The sequence below is a fragment of the Dromiciops gliroides genome, chromosome 5 (assembly GCF_019393635.1).
Source record: "Dromiciops gliroides isolate mDroGli1 chromosome 5, mDroGli1.pri, whole genome shotgun sequence".
NCBI lineage: Eukaryota > Metazoa > Chordata > Mammalia > Microbiotheria > Microbiotheriidae > Dromiciops > Dromiciops gliroides.
Window position 1 is genome coordinate 255,341,834 of NC_057865.1, and position 20,439 is coordinate 255,362,272.

General features: G+C 40.0%; 1 protein-coding gene across 3 annotated transcripts in view; it reads right to left on the reverse strand.

Annotated features, from left to right (window-relative positions):
- The window catches only part of LIN7A (lin-7 homolog A, crumbs cell polarity complex component), a 236,708-nt gene extending 217,105 nt beyond the window's left edge, over positions 1–19,603 (reverse strand). For all 3 annotated transcript variants that reach the window (XM_043967440.1, XM_043967437.1, XM_043967438.1), the window contains exon 1: positions 19,477–19,603. In XM_043967440.1, coding sequence (XP_043823375.1) covers positions 19,477–19,519 — 43 coding nt within the window. In that variant the 5' untranslated portion in view covers positions 19,520–19,603. The remainder of the gene's footprint in view (positions 1–19,476) is intronic.
- Between the last annotated feature and the right edge of the window lie 836 nt (positions 19,604–20,439).

Here is a 20,439-nt window from a genome sequence, read left to right on the forward strand (position 1 = left end):
AAGGTTCAGCAACAGACAGTGCATGGAGTGTGTGTGTGTGTGTGTGAGAGACCAACAAAAAGAAGTCCAGCAGTTTGGCTGGGTCACAAAGTCAAGGAGGAGGGCATACTGTACAATGAGACTGGAAAGAGAGATTTGGGCCCTGCTGTGAAAGACTTTAAAAGCTAAACAGAGTTTATATTTTATCTTTGGAGTCAATAAAAATTCATAACACTTCTGCAACATAAGAGTATTCCCTGGGGCACTCAGAGCTGAAACGACTCATCCACAGGCACCAGGTCAGGATCTAGTATGATGTAGGCTCTCTTATCTACTAAACCACAATGCTTCTCCAAGGGAGGAGAGGATTTTTAAAGTGACGGGGTTGCTGCAAAGCAAAGGAAAGTGTGAAAAGAACATGCATGTTCTTTTTTTCCTCTTAAATTTTTTTGTTATTTAATTTATGGAATAAAACAAGCATTTCCATAACAGTATAATAGAAAAAATTGTTGTGCATAAAACTACAAATCTATTGCGTACATCTTGTTATTCCTTTTAAATATATAACTTTAAAAGGGAATTTACATGAACATGCATATTCTAATATCTGACTTCTATCTGGCTTTCCCTAATGCCCCCTCTCCAACTCTGATATGTCACTCTTTGGAATTCCCCAAGTAATGTATTATCCTATGATCCATACTGAATTCTGCTTTCTGTTACATATTTATTTATATTACACAACATTGGTTAAGTTCCTTGAAGGCAGGATGGTCTTTTTATATCCCCTAAAGTCGCCTTGTAAAATGCCCTGAACATAATATGGGTGTGAAGAACGTTTGTTGAATGACTAAACATTAAGGCTTGCAAAAAGTTGTGCATGCATTGCTATCTGTATTCTTTCCAACCATACTATGAGGTAGGAGCTATAAGCATTATGATGCTCTTTTTCAGATAAGAAAACTGAAAGTAGTTAAGTGATTTACTCATAGCTACCATATCTCAGGGGTGGAATATGTACTTTTTTTTCACCTGTCTCAAAATCTAGTGCTCTTTCAGGATGCCATTCACCTGAAATTATTCCCAGGCAAAGATGAAGGCAAAAAAATCTCCTCTCCAACAATGATAATGCTACCCTCTCTTCAAAGCTTGGTGGTAGAAAAATATTTATTGCTACCACTTTTTTGTGGTAGCAAAGAACTGGAAATCATGCAGATGTCCATCATGTGACAATTAGTTAATTGACAAATAGTTAAACTGTTACTCAAAATTGTAATTGAATATTATTACAATGCAAGAACCAAAGGATGTGATTAATACAAAAAAGTGTGGAATGGCTTATATGAACTGATGCAAAATGAAGTAAGTAGAGCCAGAAAAAACAATATACACAATGACTGCAATAATGTGAATGGAAAGAAGCCACAAAACAAATTAAAAAAAAATCAGAAACTAATTGCTGTAAAATTATAATGACCAAACTGTGTCTCAATGATGAAGATACCACCTCCAATTCCTTTCTTTTTTTTTCTTTTTTTTTAGTGAAGCAATTGGGGTTAAGTGACTTGCCCAGGGTCACACAGCTAGTAAATGTTAAGTGTCTGAGGCCGGATTTGAACTCAGGTACTCCTGACTCCAGGGCCAGTGCTCTATCCACTGTGCCACCTAGCTGCCCCTATTTTTATTTTTTATAATGAAGGGTGGGTCCCTTCAAGGAGGTATAGAAGAGGGAAGCATTCCAGTGACAAATGTAGAAAACAGAAGCTATCATCAAACATGTTTTTTTTTTAAAGCTCAGAGTTGGCTAACATTTAAACCAATGTCTCCTTTAGCCCAGAGAAATAAAATTATCTATTTTTATATAATTAGTTTCCAGTTTTTCTAGGGAAGTAATAGCCCTGCTATAATGTTAATGTCAGTCACACTGAACATATTGAGTAAATTAGTTTGACAGTTTCTCTCTGAAACAGTGATTGTATGTGGTCCAAAGCAGACCAAGTGGTACTGTAGAAAGAATACTGACTTTGGACCTGGTTATGATAATAAAAAAACAACAACAATAATAAAACTGACATTAATACAGTGCTTACTGTATGCCAGGCACTGTTCTAAGAACAAATATTATCTCATATGGTTCTCATAACAACCCTGGGAGGTAGGTGTTCTTACCATCTCCATTTTACAGAAAAGGAAACTGAGACAAACAGACGTTAAGTCACTTGCCCAGGGTCACACAGTTTTAATCCTGCCTTTGACACTCACAATTTATGTGATCTCGGATAAGATGAGTGACTTAGCGTCCTCCTTTGTAAAATAAAGGGATTAGTGGATAAAGTTTCTCTGAAACTAAAAGGCCACATAAAAGAACTTCTGAACATTTTGTTGGTTGCTGCTTCAAATATTGCCTAGTACTATTAAGAATAGTGTCAGGAAGGGGCAGCTAGGTGGCACAGTGGATAGAGCACAGGCCCTGGATTCAGGAGTACCTGAGTTCAAATCCGGCCTCAGACACTTAACACTTACTAGCTGTGTGACCCTGGGCAAGTCACTTAACCCCAATTGCCTCACACAAAAAAAGTAAAATAAAGGGATTAAATTAGAAGGACTTTGAGGTCCCTACCTCTGTGGATGTATGGTAGGTAGCGTAACTTAGCTGGAAGTTACACTATCACATCAACGACCCTATAAAATATCATTCTGATAGCATCATAGAGCCAGATGAAAAGTGGTCAACAAAACAGAGGTCTGGAGATGGACATCATCTGGTCTAATGCCCGCCTTTTTTATAGATAAGAAATTGAGGTCCAGAGAATTTAGATGACTTCTCCAGGCTCACACACATTACAGAAGGGGCATCATTTAACCCATTCTTCAGACAGTACCCTTTCCCCTGAAAAATCCATAGGTATGAAATTACATTAGTATTTTCATGGCCATATCAAAGAATCATAGAATCGTAGAGCTGGAAAGTACCCTAAATGCTATTAACTATATTTATTTTCTTTCATTTTCATAGAAATATCCAAAGTCTAATATAGAAATAGTATGTTCTTAAACTACATTTCTGTGGCTTGAACTTATTTCCAAAATACTCTCCTTGCAAACCAAAATAACATATGAGATTCCTTTATGTTAAATCCTCACGCTTCCAACTAGGATTAGCAGCAGCATACATATCAAGGATGTAGAATTTGCTAAAATGTGAAAAGTGGGACGATTTCTCCTTTAGAATCCTGTGGGGTTTTTGTCTTATGAAAATTCCTGGTTTTTCCCCATTTGTGCTTTCACTCCTCAATTTGTCTCATAATCTGCTTAGCTGTGGTCCTATCATCTTCCCCAGGATAATGTCAACTCACTGAGTAGTTCCAAGGCTGTTCCATCCTTCAGTTTGTATCCCCCAGAATCTAAGCACAGTGCTTTGCAAAGAGTTTCATTAACAACCATATGATGCACCTGTAGGATGTTAAACGTAATGTCCAGCTTTAATTTCCACCCCGGTGTCTCATTATATTATGTGAATTGGATTTTATTTTTAGAAAGGAATATAAGCAGCAGCTATACTATCACTGATAGAAATATGATTCAGACACTGTATTATTCATCAGATGTGCAAATAAGTGCAAAAATTCATCTGGCTACTGGCTTCCAAAAATATTTTACCATCCTCTCTTCCCCAAGGGAATCAATGGACAGTTTTCCCACTCCCCTGGCATAAATTATGACTCATCCAGGTGAAGCTGGCATTTGCAAAGCTGCAGTACTAGATGTCACACTGTTCTCAAGATGGCCTAGGGCCCGCATTTATTCTAGACCAATAAAGCTCTTTATTTGCAAATAAAACAATTTATTCATCAAGCTGTCTTTATAGAAACTGAATTGGTAATTTGCAAGTATGAAATCGGCCTTTCTAGCATACTCAGGAAAAGGCATTTAGTTGAAAAAAGATTGCAATATAATTCTTTCTCTTGAGGGAAGTATTCGCCAAAGGAGTCCATGTTTTTTTTTTTAAAAAAAATCATTGTTAGATAAAAGGATAGGGATTAGACCAGTGGAGATTTCATTCTCTTATGTATCTCCTGAATAAGAAAATTCCCTCTACCAATGCAAGTCAGTACCTTAGCAGGAATTTAAAGTTAAGGGACTCACCCAGGATCATTCTACCAGTACATGTGAGAACAAATGGGTCCTTAAACTCAGGTCTTCCTGGCTTCACAACTAGCTTTCTATCCATTAAGCCATACTGCCAACTGTTAAACATATTGGACATATTAGTTAGCTAGAAATTTCTAGGCATATGGAAGGAGTCATAAAATTGGGCAGAGATATTCACATAAAGATATTGATGACTCTTGGCTGTTACCAGTTAGTAAAGCTCCTTAGAGCACCGGTCTTATGAGGCAAAAATCACAGGCTAGATAATGCTAGCCCCACTTAGCTAGGCTCTGTTCTATGGCCACATCCTATATCCCTAATTCTCTCCAGATGCAAGCCCTTGCTAGACCTGTGCTAACTGTGGATGTATGGTAGGTAGTGTAACTTAGCTGGTACAACCTTAAATGTCTGGAACTGAGTTGTGAGTAAGCAACAAAGGCCACCAAGATTCAAAGCCCATGCACTGAACTCACATGGTACTGAGTCTATCACTATATAAACATTAAGGCTAAAGAGGATGTTGCTTAAAAATCTCAGGTCCAGGGGCAGCTAGGTGGCACAGTGGATAAAGCACCGGTCCTGGATTCAGGAGCCACCTGAGTTCAAATCTGGCTTCAGACACTTAACACTTACTGGCTGTGTGGCCCTGAGCAAGTCACTTAACCCCAATTGCCCTGCAAAAGAAAATTTCAGGTACATCCCCCCCAAGGAGAAAAAGACCTATTTGAACAAAAATATTTATAGCCATTCATTTTGTGGTAGCTAAGAATTGAAAATCAAAGGAATGCCCATCAATTGGGGAATGTCTCAATAAACTGTGGTATATGATGGTGATGGAATATTATTGTGTTATAACAAATGGCAAGCAGGATGATTTCAGAAAGGCCTGGAAACACTTGTATGAACTGATATACATATAGTGAAATGAGCAGAACCAAGAGAATGTTGTACACAGAGACAGCGATATTATTTGATGAAGAATTATGAATGACAACTATTCTCAATGATACAATGATCCAAGTCCCAAAGGACTATTGATGAAACATACTATCTACCTCCAAAGAAAGACCTAATACTGATGGAACACAGACTGAAACATGTTATTTTTCACTTTCTTTCACTTTTTCTTTTATTCAAGTCTTCTTGTACAAAGTGACTAATATGGTCATGTTTTACATAATCATGCATATATAATCCATATCTGATTACTTACCACCTCAAGGAGGGAGGAGGGAGAGGAGGGAAGGAAGGAGGGATAAAAATTGGAACCCCTAACTATAAATAAAAGTCTTTATTCCTTTAAAAAAAGAATTTCAGGTCACTATCTATAAAAGCTAAATGTTGTCACAGATACACAACACTCATCATACAGGAAGACAATGCTGGCCTTGTACTTAGGCTTGTTTCATTCTTCACTTCTTCCTACTCTTTCTGATCCCCATTTGGGGTTTTCTTGGCAAAGATACTGAAGTGGCTTGCTATTTCCATCTCCAACTCATTTTATGGATGAGGAAACTTGAGGCAAACAGGGTTAAATGACTTGCCCAGGGTTACACAGCTAGTAAGTATTTAAGGTCAGATTTGAACTTAGGAAGATGGGTCTTCTTGACTCCAGATATGACACTCTATCCACTGAGCCACCCGGTCACCTGTTCTTAGGGTTGGAGAAGTTTTAATATATTTCCTTGTTCATCATGAGAAGAGAAGATAGGAATGGTATTTGAAAAAGGATAATATGAGATAGTATTTATAGTGTTTAGCCTGTACATAGTAGGCATTTTATATAGATATATTTTATATTTTATGTATTTTATATATTCACTTCTCCTTCCCCTCCTCTGCTATCCTACTTTAGAACTGGGCATCTTTAGATTCCTGAAGGCTATTTCCCTTTTGTCAGCTGTCTGCTGGTTAATAAAATATTGCAGATTTACGTAACTTTCTGTAAGATGAAAATTTTGCTGCTTTGGTCTCTGTCCTAAAGATTTCATAGAGGAGGAAAAACTGACACTATATCGGGAAAATGCACCAAAATAACAAAGTAAATTGGAGTTGAAATCACTACAACATTTCTAGGGGAAATTACCATCAGTTTAAATTAGAAGTCCTAGATTTGGTTCCAAGACATTTCTCTATCTGCATATCTCTTCAAATCTAGCTTCCATACTAAACTATTTTTAAGTATTTTAGGATATTTGTTTCCATCTGATATTTATTTACATTTATAACTTTTATAGGCATTATGACTCAGTGGTAAAAAGAACTTTCTTAATTTCTCTGTTAGAGTTAAAAGCAACCCACATTAAGATAATCAATATTTTTAAGGTTATGTTCACATTTGCTAACACCTGAGAAATTTTAAATTAAATCCATTTCAAATTGTTCTGTGTTTATTACTGCAAAGAACCAACAGTCACACGTATGGATTTTACATTTAGGGATTCATCAAATTCCATGGAACTTAATGTCAAAATGTCTTTCTTTTTCTTCTAAGTTGCTTTATGACCAAAGAATAATTAAATCAATGAGACCAGAGCTGGAAGGGGACAAGAGTGATCTCCAAGTCCAGTTGCAGGTTTTTTTTATCATAAAAGTATTTTATTATTTTCTAGTTACGTGTAGAGATAGTTTTCAACATTTATTTTTATAAGATTTCTAGTTTCAAATTTTTCTCCCTCCTTCCCCTCCCTTTCCCCTCCTCAAGACAGCAAGCAATCTGATATAGGTAATATATGTACCATCACATTAAACATATTTCTTCATTGGTCATGCTGTAAAACAAGAATCAGAGCAAAAGGGGAAAACCTCAAAAAAGAAAAACAAAAACAGTAGAAATAGTATGGTTCAATCTGCATCTAGATTCTACAGTTCTTTTTTTTCTGGATTTGGAAAGCATTTTCCATCATGAGTCCTTTGGAACTATCTTAGACCATTGTATTGCTAAGAAGAGTCAAGTCTATCACAGTTGATCAACACACAATGTAGATGATACTGTGTACAATGTTCTCCTGGTTGTGTTCATCTCACTCAGCATCAGTTCATGCAAGTCCTTCTAGGTGTCTCTAAAATCAGCCTGCTCATCATTTCTTATACCACAGTAGTATTCCATTACATTCATGTACTACAACTTGTTTAGCCATTCCCCAATTAATGGGCATCCCCTTAGTTTCCAATTCCTTGCCACCACAAACAGAGAAGCTATAAATATTTTTTTTACATGTGGGTCCTTTTCCCTTTTTTATGATCTCTTTGGGGAAAAGATCTAATAGTGATATTACTGGGTCAAAGGGTATGCACAGCTTTATAGCCCTTTGGGCATAGTTCCAAATTGCTCTCCAGAATGGTTGGATCAGTTCACAACTCCACGAACAATGTTGTTCCAATTTTTGTTCCAATTTTTCCACAGCTTCTCCAACATTTATTATTTTCCTTTTTTGTTAAATTAGCCAATCTGATAGGTGTTAGGTAGTACCTCAGAGTTGTTTTAATTTGCATTTCTCTAGTTAATAGTGATTTAGAGCAGTTTTCATATGGCAATAGATAGCTTTGATTTCTTCATCAGAAAACTGCCCAGTTCCATGTTTTAAAGATACAAACGGACTCTCTTGCAGAGGATGATGACCAAGATGGTTAAAGAATTGGAAACCAACCCTTCTAAAGTCAGTGCTGGTCTAAAACATGGATTCTTAACCTGCACTCCACAGACCCTTAAGAAGTCTATGGATAGATTTCAGAGGGTCCCTGAATTTGAATGGGGGAAAATTATATCTTTATTTTCACTAACCTTTAACTGGTATTTAGCATTCTGGGATGGTTATGAATTTTTTAAAAAGCGACATAATTTTGAGGTATCCATAGGCTTCATCAGGCTACCCAAGGCACCCCTTTCTCTCTCTCTCTCTCTCTCTCTCTTTCTCTCTCTGTCTGTCACATACAAACACTCAAGGTCGAAAACTCCTTGTCTAAAGAGAAGACGAGGTAGGGAGGGATGATAGCTGCCTTCAGTTCTGTAAAGGGTTGTCACTGTGATAGAGGTGAGAGGTGTTTTACTTGGTATGAAAAGGAGAAATGGGAGAAGGGAGAAGAGGAAAAGAGGAAGAGAGAGAAGAGGAAGAGTGATAAGGAGAGGAAGAAGAAAGGAGAAGAAAAAGAGGAGACAATGATAATGATGGCAATGACAGTAACTTGGGTTCAAATTTCGCCTCTTATACATAATAGAAAAATGACCCCCTAGATTCATCACTTAACTTCTCAGAGCCCCAAACAACTTTGCAGAGCAGGGTGCCATTGGTAGGGGGATTAGAAAGATAGATAGATAGATAGATAGATAGATAGATAGATAGATAGATAGATAGATAGATAGATAGATAGATAGATAATCTCCTCTATCAATAGTATATATATAGGTATAGCTATGGGTATATACCTATCTTAAGTGAGTACTTAGTGGTTTCTCATTCACACCTAAATCAAACACACAATATACATATATACCCATTGTTGTTTGTCCTTCATTCATGAAGGGGACAATGACAACAGAGTGATGTTGTGATTTGCACTGAATTGGATTTAAGTGAGGCAGAGCTGTGCAAGGTCACCAACCTCACTCTCTCCTCCAGAGCCATCTGGGTCCAGGTGCAACATATACATTGGGACAACTGGAGATGGCCCCAGATGTCTGAAGTAATTGGGCTTAAGTGAGTTGCCCAGGGTCACACAGTTAGTAAGTGTCTAAGGTGAAATTTGAACTCAGGTTCTCCTGACTCCAGGGCTAGTGCTTTATTCTCTCTCTCTCTGTCTCTCTCTCTCTGCTTCTTTCTGTCCCTCTCTCCCTCCAGCTCTCTCTCTCTCTCTGTATACATATATATGTATATATGTATATATATACAGGTATATACATGTGTGTATATATATCCATATCCATACTTATATATATATATCCATCCATCCATATATATATATACACATTTATATAATGAATTATGTGTGTAACATGTAACTATATTACATATAAAGAAAAGAAATATGTCTATGTGTATATTTTTGTTTGTTTTTGTTTTTGTTTTTCTTGGTGAGGCAATTGGGGTTAAGTGACTTGCCCAGGGTCACACAGCCAGTAAGTGATAAGTGTCTGAGGCTGGATTTGAACTCAGGTCCTCCTGACTCCAGGGCCGGTGCTCTATCCACTGTGCCACCTAGCCGCCCCTACATGTATATTTTTAGAAGGGGGAGGCAATCTGTGATTTCATCCACAAAGGAAACTCATTCTACCAAAACAGAGTGGTAGCTGCTCTTGAAAAGTATGGAATAACAGGTCTAAATGTGTAATCATCACCATAGGGGAAGGTCCCAATAATGAAACTCCCTCTATCAATGAGGGCCAGCCCTCAGAGATTCACTGCACAACACCTAATCTAAACTTGGAATAGACCACCTCAGAACGAGTCAATTTCTTATCACTGGAGATCTATAGGTATAGGATTTATTAGAGAGAAGAGTTTTCAAACATGGTTTATTGAGGTTCCCCCCAACTCTGAGATTCTGTGACTATGATCTGATGAAGAGAAGTCACTTTTTCCCAAGGACACAGGATTCAGTAGGCTTGACTAGAACCCAGGTCTCCTGGGTACCCTGACACTAATTCGCTTTACATTGTTCCACATTGCTTCTTTCTGCATAATTAAGAAGGTAAGGATGATAGGGCACACCATTATCTCAACCACCCCTGTCATATACTTATCCTTTCCTATTTTGTAGGGTACTCCACTTTGAAAGGACCACAGTTGAGTTAGTGTGTGTGGTAGGTGATATCTTGGAAACCTATTTATTGCCCTGCTCACTACATTTTCAAAGATCTGTCGATATATGATGATTTCACATGGCCCAGTAAAAAGAGACCTCTAGGTTTAGGAGCCAGAAGACTAGGGTTCAAAACTTAAACCTGATGCTTACTACCTGTGAGATCTTGGTTAACTTATCCTCAGTTTCCTTATTTGTAAAATGAGGGTATTGGACAGATAGCCTCTGAGATCTCTTCCAGCTATAATAATATTAATAACTATCAATAATACTAATTAGTTAATTTTATTAATAATATAACAAATAGCATTTATATAATGCATATGATTTATTTTACATGGTATATGTGTATGTACATTCTGTATTTGTACATGTGTGTATACATATATATATATGTATATATAGGGTGGCTAGGTAGCACAATAAATAGAGCACTGGCCCTGGAGTCAGATGTGAATTCAAATCCAACTTCAGACACTTGACACATCAGCTGTGTGACCCTGGGCCAGTCACCTAACCTAATTACCTCAAACATCTAGGGTCATCTCCAGTCATCCTGATAATATATCTTGTCACTGGACCCAGATACCTCTGCAGGAGAGAGTGAGGCTGTTGACTTTGCACAGCCCTCCCTCACTTAAATAAAATTCATTGCAAGTCATGACACCTGTCATGGTCCTCTTTTTGAGAATGATGGACAATAACAATTGTTAGATAGATTAGATGGATGGATGGATGGATGGATAGATAGATAGGTGTATTTGTGCCAGGCGTTGTTCTAAGTGCTTTACAAATACTATCTCATCTGATCCTCACAACAATTATTATTGCTAGTATTCCCATCTCATAGATAAGGATAAGGAAAATGATCTATGGGGCTATGATTTCATATATAATTTCATTTCATATACTGGGTCAACATCTTAGGGACATTTTTTGGCAATGAAATCCACTTTTCCCATGGCGATTTTTGCAAGCAGAAAACCCCTCTTCTGATACCACCTTTGTGATCCTTCAAAGTCCCATTCTTTGCTTCTATCCAAAGTCTTCTCTCCCCCTGGTCCCAGAGGAGACCTTAATGGAATCACTGAAATCCACTGTGGATATTCGTGCCACAAAGTGAAAGCAGTAGCTACACACATGCCAGTTAGCATCTTGGATGGGTCTCAGTGTAAAGGCAAGTGAACACAGTCTTGGAAGTGTGATGACAAGCTTTTTTTAGGTGCTCTAGAAGTAGGTGCTATAATTATCCCTTTTTTACAGAAGAGGAAACTGTGGTAAGCAGCGAGGTTAAGGTGACTTGCCCATGCTCACACACTCAGTGAGTGGTTCAGGAAGGACTCAGGTCTCCCTAACTCCAATCAGTAGTAGTCCAATTACTTTGATACTCAGATTTTTTTTTAAACCCTCAGAGATGATCATTTACGGCTTTTACAAGACATCGTTGTCTAACAATGAGAGAAGGCAAATGTGGCAGAGAATTCTGTCTAAGGTACCACCAACATTTTAAAGCATCCTGAATTTTACTGCTTTTGGAAATAAAAAAAAAATCACTTGACCTCTCTCAGAATTAGCTTCCTCAACTGTAAAACTGGGGAGGGGGAATGGATTTGATAGCTTCTTAGGTCCTTTCAAGCTCTAAACCTTCAATCCCATAAACTGTAGCTTCAGCATGCATTAGAAGTCTTGAGATAGGGCTTTTTAAAGAAGCAAATGGCTTATGAAAAGAATTTTTGAAAATGTTCAGTGGAGCATAAAAAGGATATAATGAGAAAACAATCGTTAAAGTGTTGGTAGCCTCATAGTTGTCTGGTCTTCTTCTACTTCTGCCAGAGGGAGGGCAGGCAGGGTGGCAGGGGCCTAACAAAAATTATTCTCCCCCTACTCCCAAACATGCACAGCCATACTCCCACCCACCCCTCCTAGACCCTATGGGCCTAACCTCTTTAAAACAAAAGAACCTCATTTTCCTCCTCCAGACACTAAATGCTTGGAAATAACAAGGTGAGAGAACTCCTTTGGACTGGAAGCAAAAACAATTTTCAGGCTAATATGGATTTTATAAATACTGGTGAATACTGCTGATTGGAAATGCTACAGGCAGCCCAAGGCTTGGATTGAAAGATACATGAAGTAATAAATTCTGTATGGTTTAAAAAATGAGAAGGGAGGAGGAGAGATCTTTACTGTTGCACCATTTCATGAGAAGTCTAGAGTCCCATGGGAATTCATTTGCATTCAGTTTTAGCTCTTAGAGAAAATGATTTCCTTGAAGTTTGAAATCCACAAAACAACAGCTCTTCATTTTTATATCTGAATTTTTGAAAAGGGCAAAGGTTTTTGTCGTTGGGTTTTTTGGTTGTTGTTCTTTTAAAGGTAAAAATAAAAAAGATCCATCAATTGCTATACTGCTCATGTGATATTATTATTATTGTTGTTGTTATTGTTATTATTATTATTATTATTATTATTGTGTGTGTGAGGCAATTGGGATTAAGTGACTTGCCCAGGGTCACACAACTAGTAAGTGTCAAGGGTCTGAGGCCGCATTTGAATCCAGGGCTGGTGCTCTATCCACTGCGCCACCTAGCTGCCAATTCATGTGATAATGTAATGATGGCTCAATTCGGAAGCCTTAGAGTATGTATGACAGTCTCATTGATAGGTCAGGTACCGTATTCAAAATGGGCTTAATGCATAGAAAAGATAAAATGATTTCTAGCAGGCCAAGTTAGCCTATGAATAAAGATAAAGCACTCAAGACAAGCACCGATTGCACCTATCATATCACAAGCAAATGGCATTAAAATATTTAAGAAACATGTTCTTGCCTGTCCCAGAAAAACAACTCTTAACTATTAATGTCTCTAAGTTCTCTTGTTTTTTTTTTCTAAATTTCATTTTGAAATATGTCTTTAAAAGAGGGTAGGGGGGCAGCTAGGTGGCATAGTGGATAGAGCACTGGCCCTGGAGTCAGGAGTACCTGGGTTCAAATACGGCCTCAGACACTTAACACTTACTAGCTGTGTGACCCTGAGCAAGTCACTTAACCCCAATTGCCTCACTAAAAAAAACAAAAACAAAAACAAAAAAAACCAAAAGAGGGTAGGCCTGGTGTGATGTCTCATACCTGTTGTCCAGGGTACTGTAAAGGTATGGCAGGGTAGGGAGGAGGGCTAAAACTAAAACCAATTATTTGAGTTAAGGAGTTCTTAGCAACATTAGGGACAAAGATAATTAGAGATCCCCATTAAGTCCTTCACCAATATGGTGAACTCCTAACAACTTAAAGAGAGGAGGCTAAGGAAGGGATATTTAGGACTGAGGCTTTGCCACCTCAGTTCCAGCCTGGTCAAGATAGACACAACCTCAAATAGATAGATAGATAGATAGATAGATAGATAGATAGATAGATAGATAGATAGATAGATAGATAGATAGATAGATAGATAGACAAATAAATAAATAAATAAGATAGGATGCTTGAAATCATGTAAAAAAAAAGATGATTAAAAATAGATGCTTCAAAAGATTCTGTTGGATTATCTTCTTTGCCCTTAAAATGAAAAGTGCCTGATATCTGATAAAAAAGACCTAAATCTAATCTGGCCTTATATGTAGTTAATTGGCCTCATATCCAGTGCTATGAAACTATCTGGTGTCCCAGATTTCATGAGATAATCCTTGATTTGATCTATCTATTCCAGGCCACAGAGGTCAACCCCAGATTTAGAGAGAAAAGTATGGGAATTCTAACCCCTAGGGAAAAAGATATTTTGAATGGGGGGAGGAAAGTGGGAGGTACAAGAGGCCCACTTCAGTTTCTCTGTCAAAATCTACTCCTTTCTTCTTTTTCTTTTTTAAAATCTGTTTAGAATTTTATTTTCCAAATTACATGTAAAAACAAATTTCGACATCAATTTTTTAAAACTTTGTGTTCCAACTTCTCTTCCTCCCACCCTTCCCAACTGCCAACCCAAAGAATTCAAGCAATTCAATGTAAGTTATACATGAATCTATTCTTTTCCTTACCCCTGTGGTTAAATATACCATGTATTACAAGAATATTGAACTCTATTTACAGTAGAAATTACTATGTCTTATAGACTGGGTCTCTTGAATTCAACATAGATTTATACCAAATGATATATAAATTGGAGGTCTTCAATTAATTTTTATCTTTATCTAATTCTTTAAATAAGCTTTTATTGATGTCTTCTATTTCTTGCATCATCATAGTTATTTCTATTATTGGTTAATTTTTAGAAAAATAACTTGAAAACACATTATGGCTAAGTCTAGAGTTAAAAGAGAAGCCAAAAACTACCCAAAGGGTGGGGAACCACTCTTCCTCTTGCCCCTTCCTCACCCTCTCTACTGTAATTTCCAGGGGCAGGCATGATGATTTGTCCATTTATTATTTGGTTGGTTTAGGGTCATCTTCACAAACTCTTCTCTTGAAGATGACCATAGTTATAGAACTGTGACCAGAATAAACTCATTCAATGAACAAACATTTATTAACAGCTTACTGTGTGCCAAATACTGTGCTACCACTGTGGGTACAAAGACAGTAAAAGAAGCCAGTCTTCTCTGCCCTCAAAGAGGTTGTGGTGCAGGGAGACAATATGTACATATATAATTGTAGGGAGCTTCAAGTTTTGCCATGACCAAAGAGTATCACCAAAACGATCAGGCTTTGTTAACCAAAGTCATATATGTGACACGGTGGCCATTCTGTGAAGTATAACTGGGTAATAAGCCTAGTTTCTGGTAATTCCTGGTTATTGGTATGGGACCTGCTCTAGGACCATCCAGGTATTGCTCTGTCACCCCAAAGTGGTCAATGTCCTTCATTGCTGAGCATGTATATATTTCTGGTGTATAAGTGTATGTATCTCTATCATCTCTACCTCTGTATCTCTATCATCTCTCTCTCTCTCTCTCTCTCTCTCTCTCTCTCTCTCTCTCTCTCTTTCTCATCTTTATTTCTATCTCTCTCTCATCTTTATCTCTATCTTCAGAGATATCCAGGATTGAAGATAATACCCCCTGCATCCCTCATGATTCATGGTACAGTCACAATTCACACATCATAAAGACAAGAATGTGAGCAAAGTGGACAGTGAATAATACCTAATTGCCTTACCTTACCTTTGTTCTATATCAAATTTATTTGCATGCTACTTCAGAGAGAGGATCTTTGGATTAGATAATTATATAATCCTAAATTAGTTATCTGTAATTGAGGACTTTCATCTCCTCCCTTCTAGGTCACTCCCCCCCAGTAAAATGAATAAAATGACCTATAAAGAGGAAGTTAAACCAACAAAGTCATTGTTCTCTACCCACCTAAATTCACATTCCTATTTTTCTTATCCACATCTGTAAATAGAAAAACCTAATTATTTTGGTGCTGTATTTTGGCCAGCAGAAAAGCATATCTTCCTCCATTAATTATTTGCAAAATACAAGATAATTTTTTTTTTTTTTTGGTGGTGGTGGTGATGGTGGTGGGGAGACAGAGGAAGAAGGAAAGGCCTTAAGTAGATTGCTTTTGAATTCAACTTTGAAGGATCCTAGGGGGGATCTTTTCTGGCCCCTGTTGGATGATTCTAGTGCCTTTCTCTCTTTTTAAAAGTATGTGGTTACACACAGAAGCATTCAGTATGTTGTGTGAGTATATGGGCACAATGACTTGAGCTTTCCAATGCACTTGGTTGCAGGGATCCTGGAACCAACATACTTCAGCATTTGGGAGGGCAGCCTGGATCAGAAGGCCTATACACCAAGATGATCCAGCTGGAGTCTTCTCCTTTCTCCCCTCCCAGTTCCAAACCTCCAGTTTCCAACTTCCTTGGTTTTTAAATCATGAGCTGGAAAGCCTAGTTAAAAAAAATAAACAAAAAAAGAAACCAGCCAGTAGCAGTTGAGCCCCTAGCCCATTTCTAAAACACAAGGCTAAAAAACAAAAACAAAACCTGCTACCCAAATTAGTTTGTTACCACAGGTTTATTTCGCTTCTAAAATGCAAGAACATCTTAAAGAGTTTTACTTCTCCCTATCTATGTAAATTTCTGATATATATTTTTTAATACATAGTTTAAAACTTGAGGATACATTGTCCCTTTCACCAGGTTAATTATAATTTCTAAACAAAGAAACATAAAGAAAAAATTGGCAACGCCTTAATATGCAAAGATGTCACTACAAGTCATTAATCCATAATTCCTTAATTTTTTTTTTTTTAGGGATCAGAAGATATGGGTGCTTTTGCTCCCTGTGTCTCTTAATTAGCTATGTGACCTTGGGCCCTTCAGTCACTCATTGAACCTCAATTTCCTTATTTGCAAAATGGAACTAAAAGGATTTATAACTTGATGAGGTCTCAGAGATTATCTAGCTCAATCCCCTGCCTTTACAGGTGAGGAGATCAGGTAAAGAAGGGTGGGAGATTGGCTCAAGGTCATATAGTATCCATCCTGCTCACCACATAGAAAGACTGTGAGGTCCAAATATAACATTACATATGTGGGAATTGTAAATTTAGTATTATAGAAAGATATTCTTCTCCTCCTTCTCCTCTCACCCCCAACAATGCTTTCTGTGCTAGCTGACTGGACTGTCTGCCAAGAGAGGGAAAAGGGGGAAAACTGTGTTTGGACACTCCCTTTTCTATGACTGCACAAAGTAGTATCTTCTCCCATCACAGTTATTCCTACAGGATCCCAAGCCAAACCAATTAAATGACAGGTCTTCCAACAAGACCTATGCACCTGTCTCTATCCCTCCAAAAGAGGCTGCAGAAATCAAAGTATCAGGGAAGTTTGCTCTCTACCCTGAGGGCTTATCAGTCACACAGGGAACTGCTCAGATAGCAGCCCCCAACACTGATGAGTGCAGAGCCTGTCTTATACTATAAGCAAGCTCAGGACTAATTAATTGCCTGCATTTTTGCAAGTCAATTGGGAAGGCTGGGAGGCAACGCTTAGTGGAGAGAGGGCTGGACTTGAAATCGGGAATTCTGTGTGTCCCTGAGAAGTTACTGAACCTCTTTCTCTCAGTCCCAGATCTGTCACCTGTAAAATGGAGGGGGGGGGGATAGAACCTACCTTATAGGAGTGTTACAAGGATCCAACGAGACAATATAAGTAAAGTGCATCGCAAACCCTATAGCACTATGTAAATGTTAGCTATTATTTTTAGTCTCATTCTCCTCATCTGTAAAATGGGAATAATTACTATACCACACAGGGTCACTGGAATATGGATTTAGAGTTGGAAGGTACCTCAGATTTCATCTAATGTCACTGCTCAAGTCACTGGCTGAAGAAGTCAGAATTCAATTACAAGTCCCCTTACTCCAAATCCAGCATGCCCTTTCCCCTCTCCCCGCCTGCCAGAGAAACGTGTGAAAATAAAGATCTTATATGTAGAAGTACTTTGCAAACTTTACAGCATAATATAAATGCCACACACCACATATATCCATGGCCATGGAGTGGAGTGGCATTAGCCAAAACCTTGAGCTTCCTAAACAACTCAGGTAACCCATCCAACCACAGACCTTTACAATCTGTGTTTTCTTAGGAGTTGTGTTCTGTTTGGTGTGTTTGAAGTATTGAGAGACTGGCTTAAAAATGGAATGCTATGAGGGGTGCAACATTAAAACAAAAATACTTGAGAAATTCATGATTACTAATGGCTTGCCATCTGGTTAGTTCTTAAAGGCAATGGACTAATTCGGCTTTGGGCAGATGATAATACTGAAGGTGAACCATGAACTGAACAATGCATTTCTGAGCCAAGTACACTTATTAATTTATGATGTTGCATGCAGACCAACATTTCTTCCCATTGTGAAATCTATTTATTTATTTAGTTTTTTTTTCTCCACTCGTAGTACAAGGTTGCTATGGGTACCATACAACATCTGTTCTAGCCCCAATAGGTTCTGATAAAGTAACCTACAAATTCTCTAAATTAAAAATCTCAAACTGAGTTCGCTGGGTTTTTCATTGTGCTCACAGCAGGATGCTCTGTGCCTTGCCCTACAGTCCGGTTTAATCCTCCAGAAAGAATATTTTTAGAGGCACATCGGACTAAATCATTTCCCTCCGAGCACACCATTCCCCAGTGGCTTCTCAGGGTCCTAAATTCACCAGCTGCAACTGAGGAGAAGGGAATGCCCTCCCATTGCAGCCTGTGAAGCTGGGAGCCAGCTGGAGAACTCGGGTAAACTCGGCCCGGTGAGCCAGAAAAAGAAAACTGAGCAAATAAAAGCAAGTTACATTCATTGCCTTCTGCTGCCGTAAGAAACAGAAATCATTCGGCTCCTTGCATTCTATGAACCACATAGATACTTTTTACCCTGGTCCTGCCTGGGAAGCAAACGCTGCTTCTCCTCTTTTCCCATATGGCTGGAGGGGTGGGGGATGGAGAGAGAGATGGGGTGGGGAGGAATCGGTTCAGAGGGTCTGAAGTTTAATTTTAACCCAGTCTACGAGTATTCCCAAAGCTGTTACACTCCCGGGCATGGAGCCTCAGGGCTGGGGGGGTGTGGGGGGTGTGGGGGGGAGATGCTCAGTCAGTCAGTCAGCTGGGGAGGAATAAACAGCTCGCTCCATTCGCAGGGAAGCTCGCTGGCAGCCGGTCCAAGACGCACGTTCCTTATTGCCCTTTCCGAGCGCAAAGCTCGGGGAAGCTAGTCCCCAAAGCACCTGGATGTCCCCCACCCTCGGCTCCCACTCCAGCCCCTCAGATCGCCCTTTGAAGGGGGAGAAGCCGCTCGGTGAAAGGGCAGCCAAGCTGCAGGGCGCACCCGGCAGGGGCGACCTCCAGAGTGCGCCCGCCCAGCGGCCAGGGATGGACAGACACTTCCCCGGCAGGCGGTCGTCCGGGCAAACTTCCCCGTCCTTTGCACGCTCAGCTTCTATTCTCTGAGTGCCCTTCTTTGCAGCCCCCATACCAAGGAGAAAATGGAAGGGGGTGGGGGAAGAGACGCCGGCGGGCAGCTAACCTTCCTCCTTCCTTCCTTCGCTCTCTTCCCTCCCCACGCTCCGATTGCACTCTCCCTCCCCCACCAAAAGGCTCATCCTTTCCACTCCCCCCCGCAAACCCAAGCCCCAGGCTCTGAGCTGTCCCATGGCAGCCGCGGAAACAAAGCCAGATGCGGGGGAGGGGGCGGGAGCGCCTGCGGGGGCACCGGGAAGGTAGGGGGAGACGGGAGCCCAGCCCAGGTGAAGCCTGCCAGCCGCGGGTTCCGGGCTCCCACGGCCGAGCTAAGCCTAGTGCTCGGAGCGCGCGGGGGGCAGCGGGGCTGTGGCCGCCCAGGCTGGAGATGCAAGGCAAGAAGAAAAGTATCGCTCTCCCTCCCTGCGCAATCGCTTCCCTGCCTCTCTTCCTCGGAAAAGCCCCGGCACGGCAGCCTTGCCCGCTGAGCGCCTCCGGCTCTGCCCGGCTGGGAGTTGGCGGTGGATGAGGAGAGGGAGGAAAGACAGGCTGGAGGAGAGGAAGCAGTTGCCAGGGCGAATGAGCAGCGCTTACCTCTGTCCAATGTGAGCGGCTGGACCACTGTCAACGTCGCCATGTCTGCGGTGGGAGCTCAAATGACTCTCAGCCCAGGCAGCCGTAGCTGCTTATAGTGAGAAAAAGAGGAGGGGATGGGGGGCGGGGGCGGGGGAGGGAAGACTAGGAGGCAGGCAGAGGAGCCGGAGGAGGGGCGATGTGGAGGTGCTGGGGTGGAGGAGGAGAGATGAGGCTAGGGTGGGTTGGGAGACAGATGGGAGAGCCACTGACTTGCTAGGTGATGTGCAGTCCCTTCCAAGAAGGGGGAGCAGCCCGGAGTGGAGCGGAGCAGGTAATCCGCTCGCCAGCACCGGGCCACAGGACCCCACAACTTTGCTTTTCGCTCTCTGGGAAGCTCCCAACCATCACTTCCATCTGGCCCTAAACTCTTCCATTATAGTCACATTCGAAGGGCTTGGCCAGGATGAGAAATTGTCCAGAATAGTCAATTGATGCGGCTGCTTCTCTGTCACTTTGAGATAAACAAAACAAAACAAAACAAAACAATAATCTCCTTTTTCCCTCCGAGCACCCTATCCCCTTTCAAAGATCTGCTAGATTCATTAGAAATAATGGCATCGACAACGATATTGATGTTTCCGCACCGCTCTATAAGTTTCTGTTTAAAATAGAATTATGGAATGTTTACCCGTCTGCCTCTTACAGGTAACCGACTTAAGGTTACTCCATCTAAGGAGTGTCACGTTCCAAAACTAAGGAACATTTTTCTTTGGAAACAATTTACTTTTGTGGAATGCCTGTTCTTAAAAGACAAAAGTCAAGGGGAAGCGGAGATATTAAATACAAAGAGCAGCCTAGACCTCTCCGTACTAGGGAAATAAGGCCTATTTGAAGAAGGACAATAGCAGCTAGCATTTATATAGCCCATTAGGTTTGCAAAGTGTTTTACATGTTATTTAATTTTATCTTTATGTAACACCC